The sequence below is a fragment of the Diceros bicornis genome, chromosome 21 (assembly GCF_020826845.1).
Source record: "Diceros bicornis minor isolate mBicDic1 chromosome 21, mDicBic1.mat.cur, whole genome shotgun sequence".
NCBI classification, from domain to species: domain Eukaryota; kingdom Metazoa; phylum Chordata; class Mammalia; order Perissodactyla; family Rhinocerotidae; genus Diceros; species Diceros bicornis.
This window is the reverse complement of record NC_080760.1, coordinates 49,252,895-49,272,603: the sequence shown is the minus strand read 5'-3', so window position 1 is coordinate 49,272,603 and position 19,709 is coordinate 49,252,895. Positions and strand designations below refer to the sequence as shown.

General features: G+C 37.2%; 1 protein-coding gene across 2 annotated transcripts in view; it reads right to left on the bottom strand.

Annotated features, from left to right (window-relative positions):
• KHDRBS3 (KH RNA binding domain containing, signal transduction associated 3) overlaps nucleotides 1-19,709 on the bottom strand; it is a 183,124-nt gene that overhangs the window by 86,532 nt on the left and 76,883 nt on the right. For both annotated transcript variants that reach the window (XM_058564981.1, XM_058564980.1), the window contains exons 3-4: nucleotides 15,728-15,844; nucleotides 10,272-10,418 (exon numbers count right to left, since the gene is read on the bottom strand). In XM_058564981.1, the coding sequence (XP_058420964.1) occupies nucleotides 10,272-10,418; nucleotides 15,728-15,844 (264 nt within the window). The remainder of the gene's footprint in view (nucleotides 1-10,271; nucleotides 10,419-15,727; nucleotides 15,845-19,709) is intronic.

Below are 19,709 nucleotides of genomic sequence, written 5' to 3'. Positions count from 1 at the left end.
ACAAAAATCGTATTTCTTCACACTAGCAATGAACAATCCAAAAATGAAATTAGGAAAAAAATTCCATTCAGAGTACAATGAAAAGAATAATATACTTAGAAATAAATTAAAAAAAATAAGAGCAAGATCTGCACACTAAAAATTACAAAATATTGTTGGGAGAAATTTTTAAAAATCTAAGTAAACGGAAAGATACTCAATGTTCATGAATAGGAGGATATAATATTGTTATGATGACAATATTCCCCCAAAATTGATCTACAAATTCAAGGAAATCCCTATCAAAATTCCAGCTGATTTCCTTGCAGAAATGGACAAGCTGATCCTAAAATTTACTTGGAAATCCAAAGGACCCAGTATAGCCCGAACAATCTTAGAAAGGAAAAACAAAATTAAAGACTGTTATCTTCCCATTTCAAAACTTAGTAAAAAGCAATACTATTCAAGACTGTGTGGTACCAGATTAAAGGACAGATATAAAAACAATGAAATAGAATTCAGAGCCCAGCTTAAATTACAGTCAATTAATTTTCAAATAGTTTCATTAACAAGTGGTACTTTAACAACTGAATATCCACATTAAAAAAATAAAGTGTGACTTCTACTTCTTGTCATACACAAAAATTAAGTCAAAACAGATCAGAAATCTAAATGTAAGAGCCAGTGGGGCTGGCCCGGTGGCACAAGCAGTTAAGTGCGTGCGCTCCACTGCGGGGGCCTGGGGTTCGTTGGTTCAGATCCCGGGCGCAAACTGACGCACCGCCTGTCAAGCCATGCTGTGGCGGCGGCCCATATAAAGCAGAGGAAGATGGGCATGGATGTTAGGCCAGGGCCAGTCTTCCTCAGCAGAAAAAGAGGAGGATTGGCAGATGTTAGCTCAGGGCCGATCTTCCTCACACACACATAAAAATATAAATGTAAGAGCCAAAATTGTAAAACTGTTAGAAGCAAACAAGAAAGTAAATCTTCACAACCTTAAGTCATCTAACGATTTCTTAGATACCAAAAGCATAAATGAAAAGATAGACAAATTGGACTAAATCAAAATTTAAAACTGTTGTGCTACAAAATTACCATCAAGAAAGTGAAAATACAACTCACAAAATGGGAGAAAATCTTTTGAAATCATATATCTGATAAGCGACTTGTATCCAGAATATATGAAGAACTCTTACAACTCAATAATAAAAGGACACATAACCTAATTTTTTAAAGAGCAAAGGATATAAATAGGCATTTCTCTTAACAAAATATAAAACGGCCAATATGCCCATGAAAAGATAATTAGTCATTATGGAAATGCAAATCCAAACCACAATGAAATACCACTAACATACCCACTAGAATGGCAATAATCAAAGACACAGCCGATATCAAGTGTTGGTGAGATTGTGGAGATACTGGAACCCTCATACATTGCTGGTGACAACGTAAAATGTCCCAGCCACTTTGGAAAACCATTTAGTAGCTCCTCAAAAACGTTAAACATAAAGTTACCATATGACCTAGCAAATCTACTCCTAGGTAATACCTAAGAAAATGAACACGTACATCCATGCAAAAACTTGTATATGAATGTTCACAGAGCATTATTCATAACAGCCCGAAAGCAGAAATAACCCCCAAAATTTCTCAACTAATGAATGGACAAAAAAAAATGTGGTATATCTATATAATGGAATAATATTCAGCAATAAAAAGCAACTTGAATGGACCTTGAAAACAGTATGTTAAGTGAAAGAAGCCAGGACAAAAGATTTCATATATTGCACATGTTTTACACAAAATGTCAAAAACAGGCAAACCTATAGAGACAGATGAGTGGCTGCATAAGACTGAGAAGTGAGGGAGGGTAGGGAAGGGAATGGGGAGTGACTGCTAACGGGTAAAGGGTTTCCTTTTGGGATGATGACAATCTTCTAGAATTGACTGGTGATGGTTGCATAACTGTGTATATACAATAATTCAATGAACGTATACCTTAAATGGGTGAATCATATGATATGTGAATTGTATCTTCATAAAAGCCACGTAAAAAGAACAAAAGGTAAATTGGTGGTTGCCTGGGATGCAGAAGAATGGGGAGTGACTGCTGTCCATTACGAGGTTTATTTTGGGGGGTAATACAAATGGTCTCACTTAGATTATGGTGACAGTTGCAGAACTCGAGTATACTAAAAACCACTGAACTGTATACTTTATATGGGTGAATTTTATGATATCTTACATATTAAAGGAAAAAATCACACTGGAGGCAGAAACACCAGATGGAAGCTCTTCAGTAATTCCAGTTTGTGGTAAAGATGGCCTGGAGTAGGGAAGTGGCAGGAAGGATGAGGAAAGGTAGATCTGGAGTTATTTATAATGTTTAATTTTATTAGAAATGGTAATATACTGGATATGGAGTACATGAGCAAAGAATGCCAAGCGGTTTCTGGAAGGCAAGAAGAAGGATCAGTAGCAGAGTGATATCATGAGGTCATCAATTTTGTACAGGTCGAATATGCAATGGTCTATGGTACACAAAAATTGAGACATTCTATAGCAATCAGATAGAGGAAATGGAAATTTAGAAGTTAAAGATGTGGATACAGAAGTGGGCAAGGAAGGGTTACTCAGCCATACACATTACAGAGAAATTACAGCGGTCAAGGCTGGTCCTTGGCAGGCTCCTAGGAGATGACCTCTGAGCCCATGGAGGGTTCTGCCTGCTAAGAGTGCTTCTGTATGCCTGAGACTTGAGGCCATGCTGTACCAGTCTGGCCAGATAAGTCTGCCCTAGTCACGTGGTTGGTGGGGAACATTTGTTTTGCTTCAGGAGGTAGAGAGGTGGTGAAAGACTCCGCAGCTGAGGTCGGGTACAGGCATTGACTGTGTGCCTCTGTGACGGATCCCGATGAAAATGCTGGACATCGAGGCTCAGGTGAGCTTCCCTGGGAGCAACACTTCACATGTGTTGGCACACACGGCTGCTGGGAGATCAACTGTGTCCTTGTGTGGTTCTACCGGGAAGGGACACCTGGAAGCCAGGCCTGATTCTTCCTGGCCTTCAATCCCGTGCTCCTCTCCTCTTTGCTGATTTTGACCTGCATCTTTTTGTTGAAATAAACCATAATCACAGAGTATAACAGATTTTCTGAGTCCTCTGAGTCCTTCTAAAGAAGTACTGTGATGGAAGGCGGTTGTAGAAACCCTTAGCACAAGAATCCATTTGTACACAAGTGTCAGCAATAGGCAGGATTGCGTGAGGCACACTCACAGAGTGAGACAAGGGCTTAGGACACAGCTTTGAACATCAACATGAAAGAATAGGTAGAAGAAGAAAGGCCTACACAAAGCAGACCAAAAAGTGTGGCAAGAAACTGAGAAGGATAAGGCAGTAATCATATTATGACAGCCACAGCAAGTCGGTGGTGCATTCACGTTCTGTCAGCAGCCAAGTACTAATTCCATGGGATTCACTAACAATAAAAGCATTACTGACTTCAGAAATAGCAGTTTTGGTGAAGGGTGGAGCTGGAATCCATTTCAGCGGGATGAAGAGTAAATGTGAGTAAGTCACAGACACAGTAAGGGCAGGCAGCTTCTTCCAGTTGTACAGCTACAAAGAGGAAGACAAAAGGACTGTAGTTTGAGGCACAGAGGGAGGCTGTTATGATAGAAGAAATATAAGCATATTTGAGTATGAAAAGATTCAGGGGAAACCATTTCCTGAATTACTTAGAATTAAAAATATATTTGAAATATATTCAGTAAATTTATTACAAATAAATACACTCTGTCTTCCTTTTCAAAAGCAGAATGTAAAAAATGATTTGAAGCTTGTAGTACAAACAAGGCATTGTAAAATAACAAAAATAGTATGAACACCAATCAAAAATGAAGTTGAAATCATAATCAGCCAACACTTGCAGAGTAGGAGGAAGGGAAGGCAAATGAAGACAAATTCAAGTCACTACAATAAGCACAAAAGGCTAAGGGTTAAACGGTTTAGATTTTACTGTAAATATAGATTCTTTCTCTAACTTATTTGGGGTATTGTGAGCTCAGAAGAATCATTTGAATCTATCATTACTTCAATCTCTCTAAAATAAGCCTATAAATATGTTCCCTGCCATTTTACTAAAAATGTGTGAAGATTAATAAATTATTGTAAAGCACATTCTAAATAAAACGTACTACATAAATGCGAAATATTTGCCCTGTTGAAAAGTGTTAGGAGGTGTGACACAGAATTGTATGTGGTTAAAAACAGATTCATGGGAAAAGAACTTAACTGGGGCCCTATTCAAAAATACCATTAAAAATTAAAAAAAAAAAAAACATAGCTCTACAGTTAGGTGATTATAATGGTGTCACAAAAACATCACTAGAATTAAAGCCCATTTTAAACATCATCTTTGTAAAACTACATTATAAAGCAAAGAGTGTAGTTAAAAAAACAAAAATGAAATCTGAGTCAATCACATCCAAGGTTAAGCCTGAACTTAACTAACTGAACTTATCAGATTTGTGATTTTAGACAATTTTTTTCAACTTTAGATAACTGTTTCTTCTGATGTCACGTGGACACAACTGATATTGTAGCTACAACTTTACAGGTCTTTGAAATAATGCTTTTAAATCAGTAGAGAAATTAAGTCATATTTGGTAGCTTGCAGACTAAATTATGTTTATAATTTTACATTGTAAACTAGTCATTATTAAATTATCACTTTAACTCCCTATCTGAAAAGTGAAACTATTATAACATTAATACTAACACTGTCACGAATTGCGAAGAATGGAAAAGTGATTAGAATTTTAATTAAGTATGTGTAAATGAGATTTTTCTCTCCAGTTGAGTTTAGAATCTATTTAAATGTATGTTAGCCTGGAGAATGGGGAAAGAGTTTTTAAATGAAATCATTAAAAGTAATTTATTGAAATTCACTGGGTTCTCTGCCAGGAATTTACTCTTCAGATATATTTGCCAAAATATGCTGATACTGATGTCCAAGGTTAATTCTGGGATCATTCTTTGTACTATAATCCATAAGAAATAACCTAAATGTTCATTATTTGAAGACTAATAAATTCTGAAACATGCATATAATGAAAGATTTGGAAGATGTTAAAAAGCATGAAATAAAACTATACATATGCTCTTATAGACAGAGGTCCAAAATAACCTAAGTTTAAAAAAAGAAACCGTAATGATAGAACATAGGACTTTTGGGATACCTAAGTAAGGAGCTCAGCAAAGCCATTCTATAAAAAGCAACAATAAAAGCTGACCAAAAGGTTAAAAATAATCATTTCAGGACTCTGGAAACTGATTGGAGTTACAAAATAAATAGAAAATAGAATAAATTTGTTTGTGAAAAATTGCTAAATCTCAGGTAAGAAAAGTGGGAGTCTGTGTGCCTGGGGATGCTACTCCCTCTCCTCCCAGGCACAGATGATGCGTTAGTTCCAGTGGGATGGGGAAGGCCATGAAAATGAGTACTTTTGCTGTAGGAGGTGGCTCACTTAATGTAGAAGAAAGTGTGAAAAACCCCCATGCCCAGCAGCACTGTCAATATCAGTAGCAATTTTTGTAGCAAATGAATAGAGAAGACCAGTGAATCAGCAAGCCTAATACTGCAGTTTTGGGCAGGGCAAGCGATAGACTGGCAGACTAGCCAGATTTCACAGAAATCCAGGAAGTGAGACAGCCACAGAGAGCCTTGAAAAGCTCCCTGCACAGACGTGGCTGATGGAAGGCTATGCACACGTACAGCAAAGAACAGAGAGAGCTCAAGCTCTCTTACATGTTTGCCTGACAGAGTCTGTGCATACAAAGAGGAGACACAAGGACGACCTGCCAGGAGTAAGAGCCAGGGAAGACGTGAACACTGACCAGCCTTTGGATGCACACCCCCGTGCACACACACTTCCGTCAGCAGATGGTGGAAGCAGTACTAACACAAGTGTTTGAGCACAACCTCTGACCAATCACTAGCTGACCACTCAGCAATGCTGACACAGAGAAAACTTTTAGCAGGCCAGGCTTAAAAAGAAAAGCATGAAGGAAAAAAATGAACAGAGACGTTATTAGCTATAAACCACAAAGAAGACAGATTCCAGAGATTTAGTCCAACTAAATTATTAATGAAATGAATAAAAAACAACAAAAATCCTCTGGGAATAAAATTAATCGGAGTGCAGATATGCTATAATATATCTATAATGTCGTTTTCAGGAAAAAACTAATAGACATGCAAAGAAACAGGAAAATGTGACCCATACTCAGAAAAACAAAAAGGGCAGTAGGAAACAATTGTGTTAGAGAAGGACCAGATGTTGGACTAGGAAAAAAAGAGACTTAAAAAACAAAAAACATACAATAATTGTAATTAAAAATTAGCCAGTGGAGCTCAACAGCAGATCTGAAATGGCAGAGGAATGAATCAGCACACTTGAAGATAAGTCAATTAAAATTATCCAGTCTGAGGAACACAGAGAAAAAAGGATGAAGAAAAATGAGCCTCAGAGATCTATGGGACACCATCAAGTGTACCAACACACAGATACTGGGATCCAGGGGATGAAGAAAAATGAGCCTCAGAGATCTATGGGACACCATCAAGTGTACCAACACACAGATACTGGGATCCAGGGGTTGTGAGGGACAGAGGAGGAAGAGAAAGGCAGAAAAAATTTAAGGAAACAATGGCTGAAAACTTCCCATGTTTAAAGAAAAACATAAACCTACAGATCCAGAAAGCTTAACAACTAAAGATAATAAACATACACATCATAGTCAAATTGTCAGAAATCAAAGATAATGAGAAAGTCTTGGGAACAGTAAGAGAAAAACAACAGATCACGTACAGAACAACAAAAATAATTAATGACTCCTCCCATAAAAAATAATGGAGGCCACAAAGCAGGAGAATGTCCTTCTACCACATGAAAGAAAAACTGGCAACCAAGAATTACATAAACTATCCTTTAGAATGTAGGTGAAATAAAGACATTCTGAGAAAAAAAATGTTTTTGATAGCAGACCTAAGTTACAAGAAAGACTAAAGGAAGTCCTTCAGGCTGAAAAGAAGTAACATCATATGCCAACTCTATCCACAGAAAGAAATGAAGAACACTGGGAATGGTAAATGTGTGGGTTAATATAAAAGATTATAAAAATATTGTACTATAAGCCAATATCCCTCATGAAATGTGAAAACACTTAACCAACTATTAGTAAATCAAGTGCAGCAACATATAAAAGAGAGTATAAACCAAGAGGGATTTATCTCAGGAATGCAAGGCTGGCTTGACATCTGAAAACCAATTAATACAATACACTACTAGAATAAAGGAGAAAAACCACAAATCATCTCAATATGCAGGAAAAGCATTTGGCAAAATCCGACACCTATTTGTGATAAAACCTCTCAACACTTAGGAATAGAAGAGAACTTCTTCAACATGATAAAGGGAAGCAATAAAAAACCTACAGCTAACATCATACTTAATGTTATACTTAATGAAAGACTGAAAGCAACAAGGAAAGGATGTCCATCTTCACCACTTCTATTCAACAATGCACTGAAAGTTCTAGTCAGCGTTATAAGGTAAAAAATTTGAAAAAAAATTAAAGGCATCCAGATTGGAAAAGAAGAAGTAAAACCTTCTTTAATCACAGAGGACATGATCGTGCAGGTAGAAAATTCTAATGATTCCATTAAAAAAAAAACACTATAATGAACACGTTCAGCAAGGTCACAACATACAAGACTAACATACAAAAACCAATTCCATTTCTATACAGCAGTAATCACCTGAAATTTAAAAAACAATTCCATAGACAATAGCATCACAAAGTATACATTCTTAGAAAAAATTTAACAAAAGAAATGCAAGACTGGTGCCCTAAAAACTATAAAACACTGCTGAGAGAAATTCAAGAATATCTCTAAAAAAAAAAAAGTGGAGAGCATTTCATGTTCATGTTCATGGACTGGAAGACCCAATATTGTTGAGATGCAAATTAGCCCCAAATTGATTTAGAGATTCAATATACTATCTATCAAAACCCTAGCATGACAATGTTATAAACTATTAAAACATCAATTAAAAAAAAAAAAAACCTAGCATGTCTTTTTGTAGAAATTGACAAGCTGATTCTAAAATGTATATAGAAATGCAAAGAAGCCAGAATAGCCAAAAAAATTTTGAAAAAAAAGAACAAAGTCGGAGAACTTACACAACATGGATTTTCAAAATTTACTATAAGGCTAAAGTAATTAAAAGTATGGTACCGGCATAAGGACACGCATATAAACCAACAGAACAGAACTGAGAATCCAGAAATAAATCGATATATTTATGTTCAGTTAATTTTCAAGAATGGTGTCAAGGCAATTCAACAGCGGAAAGATTGTCTTTTCAACATGTAGACAACTGGATATCTATACAGAAAAAGATACATTTAGATCCTAACTTCACATCCTACACAAAAATTAACTTAAAATGGACCATAGACATATATGAAAGAGCTACACAAAAATTAACTTAAAATGGACCATAGACATATATGAAAGTATAAAATATTAAGAAGAAAACACAGTAGAAAATCTTTGTGACCCCAAGTTAGGCAGAGTTCTCTGGCCAGTGCAGATCCTCAAGGTGAGAGAAATGAGACCCCATCTCTTGTGGAGGAGTGTAAGGTGATGGGATGGGAGGGACTGTTGCAGTCGTCTGTGGAAACAGAATCTGTCCTGCTTGGCTAGGTCAGCACTCCCTGGCCCACGCTCATGACCACTAAAACATTAAACCTCTCCTTTGGTAGTCTTGTCATAGATGCAATTTTATAGTCGTTTATATGAATATCTGATTCTTATCTGTCTCTCCCATTATATTAACTCGATAGGACTGGGACAATGTCTTTTATTAGTTCACACGTGTCTATCACATAGAAAGCACTCAAAAACTGTTTTCAAACTAAATCAATGAATGGATCATCATATTGACTTGAGGCAACCAAAGAAAATATTAACCATTTTTAGCTACCAAGTAAAATACTTAATACAATCTCATGTCCTGGCTTTCCCAGGGCAATTGTAATTTAAAATATCCTTTCCCTAAAAATACAACAGTTTTCCTCACAGATAATATAACCATGATACATATGCTGCAGTATGTAAGTCAATCTCCTAGACCAGCCTGTGACCAATGAAGACACATTCTTACCCCACACAGCTGGTTGGCAGATGTGATAGCTTCTCTAAAATAAATTGTCTAAAGAACCAAAGTGTTCAATGCTTTAGTTTTTTAAATCTAGAACATGCAAATTTTACAAAAGACCTAAATTAACTTTTGTAATGGAGGTAGGGATACACTCTTTTTAAACTATCACATTCTTAGCAATGTCAAGGTGCCTGAAAAGGGTTAAAAAAGACTATCAATTATTAACAAAACATCAAACACCTGGCAGAAGCTCGCTGACTAGGTGCACAGTGCCTCTCCTCTCTGTGCTCATCATGCTTATGTCTGTTGTTCTATTTACCAGGCTGTACAGAGATCAACTGCTTATGCCTCTCTCTTCCCCTAACTATATATTCCTCAAGAGCAGGGACTGCTTTTACTCATGTTCACATGCCCAACACCAAGCACAGGGCTGGGTAGATGGAAGGTACTAACGAGTTTGTGTTGGAGAACAATGAATTTGTGAGGTGATATTAGTGTCACAAAGAAGCTTAGGACTGGGAGTTCCAAAACGTGAACAAGTGATTGTGCTCTTCAACTTTCTTCGCCATGTAACCTTAGCAGTATTATTTAATCTCTTTAAAAATCTATTGCCACATATATAAGGAAGGAATAATGCCAAGTAATTCACAGGGACACTGTGAGGTCTACTTGTGATGACCTTATGTGAAGCTCTTTAATAGATAAAGTGCTATGCAAATAACAATTAGTGATAAGAATTATCAAGGATTAGGGCCGGCCTGGTGGCACAAGCGGTTAAGTGCAAGCGCTCTGCTGTGGCGCCCCCGGATTCGCCAGTTCGGATCCAGGGTGTGCACTGACGCACTGCTTGGCAAGCCATGCTGTGGTGGTGTCCCATATAAAGTGGAGGAAGATGGGCACGGGTGTTAGCCCAGAGCCGGTCTTCCTCAGCAAAAAAAGAGGAGTATTGGCAGATGTTAGCACAGGGCTGATCTCCTCACACACAAAAAAAAGAATTATCAAGGATTAAAATAAAGACTTTAAAGTAAAAGTTAACTATCAAGAAAAATAGTACTAACAGGAATGAGGAACTTCTTAATTTCTTCCAAAGCATGTCCCATCCGGGCATATGCTTCTGCTGGCGGGGCAAAAACTTCAATGAGAACATGCAGATCATCATTGAGGTGGAAGTACTTTGCTTCTCCACTTTTCCTCAACTCTTCTTCCTGAAGAAAGAAAAATCACATTTAAAAACGTGTCATAAGAAAAGAAAAAGAAAATAAAAACTACCCAGAGCTTATTCGGCATGTGGTTGTCACAGAAGATTCACTCAACAGCAAAATACTACCTAAGGAAGAAACTTTAAAATATAAATATGCTCCTGCCATTCTCAGGCTTTTATGAAAACTCCAAGGGCTTCCTGCTGCTGTTGGAGTAAGCCCCAACTCCTGCCTCCGGCCTAGAAGGAATCCCAACATCTGCCCACCGCCGCGTGCTCCAGCTCCTTCGCCTCCTCCTGTCTCCCTCGCGCAATCCCTCCAGGAGCCGCACAGAGCTCCGCTGTGCTCCTCACACTGGCTCAGCAACCAAGCTCACTTCCCACTGCTTATGCCGTGTGCCTGTGATGCTGTTACAAAGTAATTACCACCATCTAAAATAATTTATTTTTTACTAGTCCATTTTCTAATTTCTCTCACTGAAGGTGATCGCCATGGAGCAGAAATCACGCTCGTCTTGCTTGGTGCTGCGATCTCCTTGTCTAGAAAAGATCTTGGTATAGAGCAGATGCTCAACAAATATTTACTGAAAGAATGACCAAACACTATTTATTCATTTCTATGTTCATTTGCTCATTCATGGATCATTCAAAAAGCATTTCCACAAGCCAGGCAGTATACTCTCAGGAAAAGAGTGAATAAAATAAATGACAGATTTTATTACATGATTTTACGTAATTATGATAAACACTTTTTATCTTTTTTTTTTTTTTTTTTCAGTTTACACAATGAAATTCAGAAGAAAACTAGGAGGAAAAAAACAGTTAAGGGACTACTGACTTTGCTCCATTACTTTTTCCTAATTAGCCTTCCTTAGGGTGGCAATTACAGAATCTGGGTCTTTGAATAGTCTTTGTTTCCAACATTAAAATCACACAGATTAAGATTAGTAGGAACCTACACCTAAAGTGATTTCCAAAAGTTAGAAAACTTTCCTAGCCTCTCCAAAAAACCTATCCCATAAGAGAGAGAACCCCAGGAATTCCTGGCAATAACATCTTTTAATTCTACCATTAGCCAAGAGGCCAAGAAAGCACGAACACCATGACTTCATCCTTTAAGGCTTCAACTTTTGTAATTTAACTAATCTGAATTCTTACAAAGAAAAGAGAGATCAACAAGAAAAGGGCACGGGATTTAGTCAGATATTCCTGAATCTTAGCTATGCTGGTCACTAGGTGTGCGACTTTAGACAGATTATATGTAATCCAACACTTAATTTGCAAAATCAATTTCGTGTCAACACATGTTCATTAATGCAGAACCATCAAGAGACTCAAAAGACCAGCTTTACATAAACGCCTGGAAAGGATACAGTGTATATACTTCCTAGAACATTGCCTAACATGTGGTAGGTGCTCAATAAATGCTAGTTTCCTTTACATTTATGGAAAGTGGGCCAGAAACTGAAAGCAGAAAACTATTTGAAATGAGGGAGAGCAAAAACAAACTACCATAATATCCTATAAATTCTCTTTGAAATTTGTCTTGAGTATAAAAAGCACTATTATTTTAAGCCAACTGTAGACTATGCATTGTTCCAATCAGAAAATTTTCAATCATTTAATCTGATACTCTGCTTTTTATAGATGAAGCTTTAAAATTGGATTCTATGCACAGTAGTCCATTTTTGAAAGCATGAACTACTGAAATAAACAAATCTTTTTCTAATATGGTATCGAAATAATGATTTTACTGAGAGATTATAATTGTTGATTCATAGTCAAGCATTTCATTTCTATCACAAACTTAAGATGGAACAGGGAGGCTTTCTTATCATAACCATAGCTGTCACACAATTTCACAGAGTGAGGAGTTATTACCAGACTATTTCATGGGTTAATGATGACAGACAACGTGGTGTTTGGTGAGGAACAAAGACTGAAGTGCTGCATTCGAATCCCAAATCCAGCATATACTGTACTGTATAACTTTGGGGAGGTCACTTTATCCCCATCTTGAAGGGGTGATTTTAGATAGGGATAATAATAGTATAGTACCTACTGCTCATAGGGTTGTTGTAGTAATAAAGGAGTTATTATAATAGTAATTAGGGGTTATTAGTAAGAAAGAAGTTGTAGTAATAAAAGAGTTTCGTGTCTAAAGACACAAAAAGTCTTTAGAATTATGCCCAGCACGTAATAAGCACTCAATAAATGATGAATATAGTAATGATAAGTACTACTACAGCAATAATTATCATTACATAACTATAGTATTAATTATTTTATTATCCTATAATATAGTTGACGTGGGCAAAACATCTAGCATGATGTCTGGCACAAACTCAAGGTTCAACAGACCATAGCATTATTGTGATTATTATGCTACATAACGAGGTGACACGTCAGTAATGACTCCCATAATTTCACCAAGGTAGCTAATACAAGAAAAAAATGAATTATGTTCACATTAGCATTTAAACAGCGAACACCTTGAAAATCTAAAAGGATGAGATTTTGATGCTATCTAATGGAAAGCTCTTTAGAAATAAACATATTATTAACTGAGAATTTCTGTAGATTAAACTAGTAAAAATGATCAAGTGAAATCAGTATTCAAGAGTTCAGGCAGTGAGGATCTGATTACAATACGGCAGATGGGACATTAACAGTATCCATTTAAGGCCACCAATGATAACGGGGCTTACGGGGTCAACAGATAAAGGGACTTCTGGTCCTAGCCCATTGACAGTAGGCTCAGTGGACTGTAAACCCACAATGTATGCTACTTCCCCAGTTTCTGATTGTCTTGATGGAATATAAATAATCAGCCATTTGCAGAATCCCCATATTGATTAGCTGACCCATGTGGTTGATGACACAGAAATGAGATGATTAGTGAACGGGTAGTAAGTGGTCCAGGAAAGAGGTCCATACAATGCAGAGCAGGCATTCAGTGACCAGGTAGCCAACAGGACCCACTGTAGCAGTTGTCAAAGCAGCTCATTCTCCAGCCACCTCAGTGCTACACAAGGGACTCATCAACAAAGTGCCCATGGTGAACAGGGAGAGAGCTTATGCATTACTTCACAATACCAACTCCCCTCAAAAAGGAGGGCACTGACTACTGCCACTGCTGAGTGTCCAATATGCTCACAACAGAGAACTACCACCAGCCCCTGAAATGACAACATAATCTGGAAGGACAACCAAGCCCTGATAGCAAGCTCATAATATTTATGTTCCCTTTCATTATACGGACAGCCAGGCACTTGCTGTTACTTGGACATACACTCTTGATAAAGACTCGCATTCCCCACTTCCCTTCTGCCTGTAATACCATCTGTGGATGGCCTGATCAAGCCACTGAATGGTCTGACCGTGGAACTCCCTTAACAACAAACAAAATAAGTAGCACAGTGTCGATGGGTTTCAGTGGTCATATCAGGTACCTAAGTACCAGACAGCCTTATTTGAGACTTAATTAAGATATCAGCAAGGCTGGGGTACTTTCCTACAAGACACACATAATGTCTGAACAACTGACCAATATATGGTTCCATTTCTCCTACTGCCAGAATAGATGAGTCAGGGAATTAAAGTAACATCATTCAAGACAGCAGCACTGAGTGAGCAGTTAACTTAGCCTGACGTGCATCAAAATCATTTCAAACACCTACTGAAAATTCATTTTGAGGTTCTACCCTAAACAAGTTGGGACATGAGAATCTGCATTTTTTTTTATATATATAATTTTATTTATTTATTTTTCCCCCAAAGCCCCAGTAGATAGTTGTATGTCACAGCTGCACATCCTTCTAGTTGCTGTATGTGGGGGACAGCCTCAGCATGGCCGGAGAAGCGGTGCGTCGGTGCGCGCCCGGGATCCAAACCCAGGCCGCCAGCAGCGGAGCGCACGCACTTAACCGCTAAGCCACGGGGCCGGCCCAAGAATCTGTATTTTTAAACAGCATCTCATATGAGTCTGATACATAGCCATTTTTTAATCAAATAATATAATGAACTTTCCTGATTAAACCAGATGATACACTCAGGTTCTCTGAATCTCAGTTTTCTGACATGGAAAAATAAGGAAAATAGTATGTATCTTCCACCATTTTTCTAAGGATAACATGGAGTAATGCATGTAAAATCTCTCTCACAGTGCTTAACTCACAGCGGCTGTTCAATAAACAAATAGTGGCTACTTTTATAATAAAAGCTATTATTTAGATGGACTTTTTTTGTGAGGAGGCTGGATTTTGTCCAAATAACTTTTTTGTCTAACGCAATCATTGTTCAACATTGCATGGTAAGCGATCACTGCATGTGGATTTGGTTCTCAGTAACATAAACCTTTTAACAATACGAGAACAACAAAGCGATAATAAAAACATCAGTGATAGCCCATTAAGAAATGTGAACATTTCTTTCAGAATTGGTATATTTAGGAAAGTGATCAATGGGCCGGCCCCATGGCTAATTTTCGCATGCCCCACTTCAGTGGCCTGGGTTCATGGGTTCAGTTCCCAGGTGTGGACCTACACCACTTGTTGGCGGCCATTCTGTGGCAGCGAACCACATACAAAATAGAGGAAGACTGGCACAGATGTTAGCTCAGGGACAATCTTCTTCAAGGTAAAAGAGGAAGACTGGTAACAGATGTTAGCTCAGGGCAAATCTTCATCAGCAAAAAAAAAAAAAGTGATCAATGCAAATAACTCAGTAATTTTAGCTTATTTAAAAAAGGGGGCAGTTAGTGTGAATACATCTAAGCAGAACTACTACGTTTTAGAATAGTAAACAATTATTAGAACATTTAAAATCAATTTTAATTTGATAAAATGCATAGGATATCAAATGAAGGGCCAAAAGAGCAAATAATATACTTTATAAAATCAACTATGTGAAACAAAGGCATAGCCAAAAGACACGAAGGAACTATCTAAAATGGAAACAGTGACGGTGAGACTACAGATAACTTTTATTTCTCTTCAAGACAATTTCAATATCACTGTGCTTTCTACAAGGTAACATATTGCTTCTAGAGTCAAAATCATAGGTACTACTATTTTACTTTATAAAGGAATATAATAGTCACACATGTAGTTTTAAGATAGTACATATTCTAAAATTGGCCAGTGATTCAACTTTCTAAACAGTATCACAGACATATCACCTTATATAACGTTTTCATATAATTTCATTTGAGATCCTAGTTAGCTTTTATATAATATGTATTAATACAATGGATGACCTAAAAGTACATTATATAACTTGACTAAAAATGTAGCCACTGTCTGTAATGACTATTACCTTTGCCTTGTCTCTCATAGAACCTTTTCCAAGGATGGACATTTTTGTCAAGGTTTCTTCTTGTAAACGCTTCAGAGAATTGCCACGTGGACCCAAAAGTTTCCCCACAAAGTTGAACTAGGAAAAACAAACAAACAAAATTTGTAACATTCATATCTGAAAGTAATCTATTAATCTTGAATGTTAAGAAAACACTGTAGTATGCTACACATAATTAATGACAAATATTTAAGTCCCTGCTACATGCATCACACTGTTTCCATAAACTATATAAAATGGAGCTAAAAATTGTAAAATTAAAAAAAATTTGATATATTTCTTTACACCTATCACTTCAGTGGTGGCTAACTTTTACAAACTACCTGCAGTTAATTTCCCAGAATTCCTAAGTTGCTATCCTAACAATTTCAACACACATTCAATATCAACAATGAACAGTGCTAGGATAAAAATGTAGGTGAAGAAAAGGATACTGAGTGTCCTGTACTGTGCACTGGACAGGTCATTATAGAGTATCTGTGTTCTTCTACCTGGTCAGTATGTAAGCCTTGGTTAGTCAACCAATGGGTGCTCTGGCCTAGATGAGTTCTTAAGCATTCAGTGGCTGACAAAGGCTTTACAACAAAATGCATCTCTCTCTTCTAAAATACCAGCTATGGGAATATGGACAAACCATTTAACCTAGATGCTTAGGATTCTCTATTTAACAAGCAGAGTAGAAGTCAATTAATAAAGGGTACAGACTTTGAGGCCAGAGTGCCATAGTTTTAAAACCTGGCTCTTTCATTTAGGAGCTGAGTAACCCTGTGCAAGTAAGCTAACTTCTCTATACCTTGGTTTCCTTATCTGTAAAACGAGAATGATGAATAACAATAGGACCTACCCTCCTAGGGCTGTTCTGAGGATTAAATGGGTCCACATAAATACTTTAGAACAATGCTTGGCACATAATAGACAATAAAAATACCTTGAATGAAAGAATTATTATCAGGAATTCCACACAAGTTTTAAAAGCCTTACTGTAATTCAGGTAAATCATGAATACTTCCCAGATAGAAAGTCACCCCTGTTTACTGGGAGAGAAACTGTTCTCTTTGGCAAGATCCTTGATTACAAATTCATGTAGTGGCTGCTATGACATCAGCTGTCTTCCATGATCTATGCCACTGCTGTGTTATTGCTGTTTTTAAGAGAAAATTGTTTCTCAATTTATCCAACTATGGTAATTGAAGTAATTTTCCTGAAATATGTACACAAAAAAAATCAAAATGGTATTCTTTTCCTTGCCCACTTTTAACTTTATTGTCTGCAATGAAAACTCAAATATCTATTTTTAACTTTCACATGTAATTATTTTTTCTTTTTAAAATTTAATTTGAAGTAAATTAGTTTTAAAAAATATAAAAGTGATACTTTGAGAGTTTCAAATATCGAATAATACCACAAGGTGGGAAAAAAAAATCAGTGTCTCGACCTACCCACCCCTACCATATTCTTGTTCCCCATTTTCTCTACTTTGTCTTTCTGGAAATTCCATTTTCTGGATATTGCACCTCCATTAGCTGGATCTCTAAGTTTCTCTCTTATTTTCCCTTTCTTTCTCTTTCATCTTCTCTCTCTCTCTCTTTACTTTCTGGGAGATTTAATTACATTATGCTTATACTTCTATTGCTTCTTTCATTTCTGCTATCAAATGGTTAACTACTAACAGTATTTTCTTGTAGTTGTTCTTTTTTATGGCTTTTAAAAAATATTTTATGAAAGCAACATAAGTTCTTATCTCTCTAAGGATAGTAACGACAGCGGCTCCTCCCCACCTTGGAGCTTATAGCATCTGCTTCTTGCAACAGATTCTCCTTACCCCACCATGTTTGGTGAACTGGTCTCTTTCTACAGTACGGGCTTTCCTCAGATGACTGGTAATCCTCTGCTACCTGTTTTTAAAACTTTAAGATTGAGGCTCTAAAATGCTGAGTAGAAGTTCTGCTTTTGTACATGGGACTTGACAACTGGACTTGACAATTCACTGTAATATGGCAGCCAGTTTTTTCATCAAAAGCTACTCAAATAACAGTATCTATATTTATTTTTCTCTTGGGCTAAGCATTTCCTTAAAGAAGAATTCCTCAATTTCCTAGGAGGACATATAAGCGTGGCTGCCAGAATACTGGGAATCCCATCATTAAGCATGCACATCCTTATTTAAAGGAAATAACTCCCTCATTTTCAGTGCGGCATCTCACTCCAGCCCAGTTGTGTCTATCTCGGTCTTAGAGCCTAAGGTTTCTCTTATTTAAACTCTTCAGAAAATCTCTAGTCTGTTGCTAGGTTAAGAAGGGCAGACGCCTGGTTTTATCAGCTGGGAGGAGCATCTGGTGATCTAACTACTTCTCACACAAACTTTCAACCAAGCCTCCTCTATTCAATTCTACCATAAAATCTACCTTCACAGAAATTGGTGTCTGCAATTCCTGAGTCTTCTCAAGGTTTTCCCACACTAATGAGCACGTTTCTGGTTGACTTTCTCTCACTCTGCAAGCTCATGCTTCTGCTTCCTGTGGCCTCTGAAGTCATTAGCATTTATCCATTTATTTTGTAGCTACCAAAATTTTACTGACATCATTTACCTATTGTTGTCTCACACTCTCATTCTTATCTTCATGGATTCGTGTCTTTTTTCATTCATTTATATTCATTTTAGTGGCATTCAAGGAGAGTGGAAAAATAAATTTCTGTGGTCAAATAGCCATATTTACACCACATCTTTAATAGTTTAGTATTTCCCAATTAATAAAAATTAAGAGGCCTTAGAAATCCTCTTGTCCAAACATCTAATTTAACACGGAGGCAACTGAAGTCTACAGAGGGATATGATTTATTCAAGGTCACTTGACAAAACATAAAAACATGGGATTCTATATAAAAAGGAAAAGTGTTTTACATACCTTTAGAAGTTTTCTTTCTCCATCTAAGTTCTATTAGTTTTTTGTTCACAAAAAGTACAGTAACGAGTATTTTGAGAATCAAAAGCCCTTTTATTCCCTTCTTTGTTCAACTATATATTGTGTGTTATTTATAGGTCCTCAGTCAAGTCAACCCTCATGAGTCTCAGACTCCTCACCTACAGCACAGGGATCATACTACCTACTGTGGGCACCTGTTGTATGAACTGAAGACAGAAATGTCTAAAAATCACCTACCAGAGCAGCTGGTAGCTTATACACACTCTATGACAAATTAGCAAATAATAAATTGATAAATTTAAGTACTGTGGGCATATATTCAACTTTTTGTGAACAATACCCACCTTTTACTGAGAACTAACTCCCCTTCATCCACAAGGCTACCAAGGGAGCCACCACATTGAAACAACATGACCGTGCCCAGTCTACCCAGGCTGGTCAAGGAGTTGACCTTTGCCTGGAAGTCAAGGGAGTCTGAAGTTTAGAGCTAAGCGTGGATACTGAACGTCCTTAGAGCTGAGTCAACAATGGCAATACGCTTGGTTGCCTGCTTGGGTTCTCAGCTGCAGATTGCATCACCTCCCTGGGGGCATTCGGAAATATTTAGCATGTTTTTTTTGGTTGTCACAATGACTGTTGGTCACCTGCATTTAGTGGGCAAAGGCCTAGAATGTCACATATCCGAAATAGATGGGACTACCCTTCACAACGTAGAAACGTCCTTTGTAAAACGTCAATTGTGCCCTGTTCAGAAATACTGCTGGAGAGAGGAGCCACGGACTTTGGTTATTCTCTATTTCTTAGGCTTGAAGCCCTTGTTACTGTCCTCTCAGTTTACAAGTTCAACTCCTCCACGGATTCTGTAAGATACCCTAATGTAGTTAAACAAAACAAAGAAAAACAACCCTTAAGTTAGCCATGGGCAGTACCTGTGACAAGAAAAGGCCTAAGTCATATATGGGCTGAGTATATATTTTGGCCTTTTTACATGATATAAAAAATAACTTAGGCAGCATAGG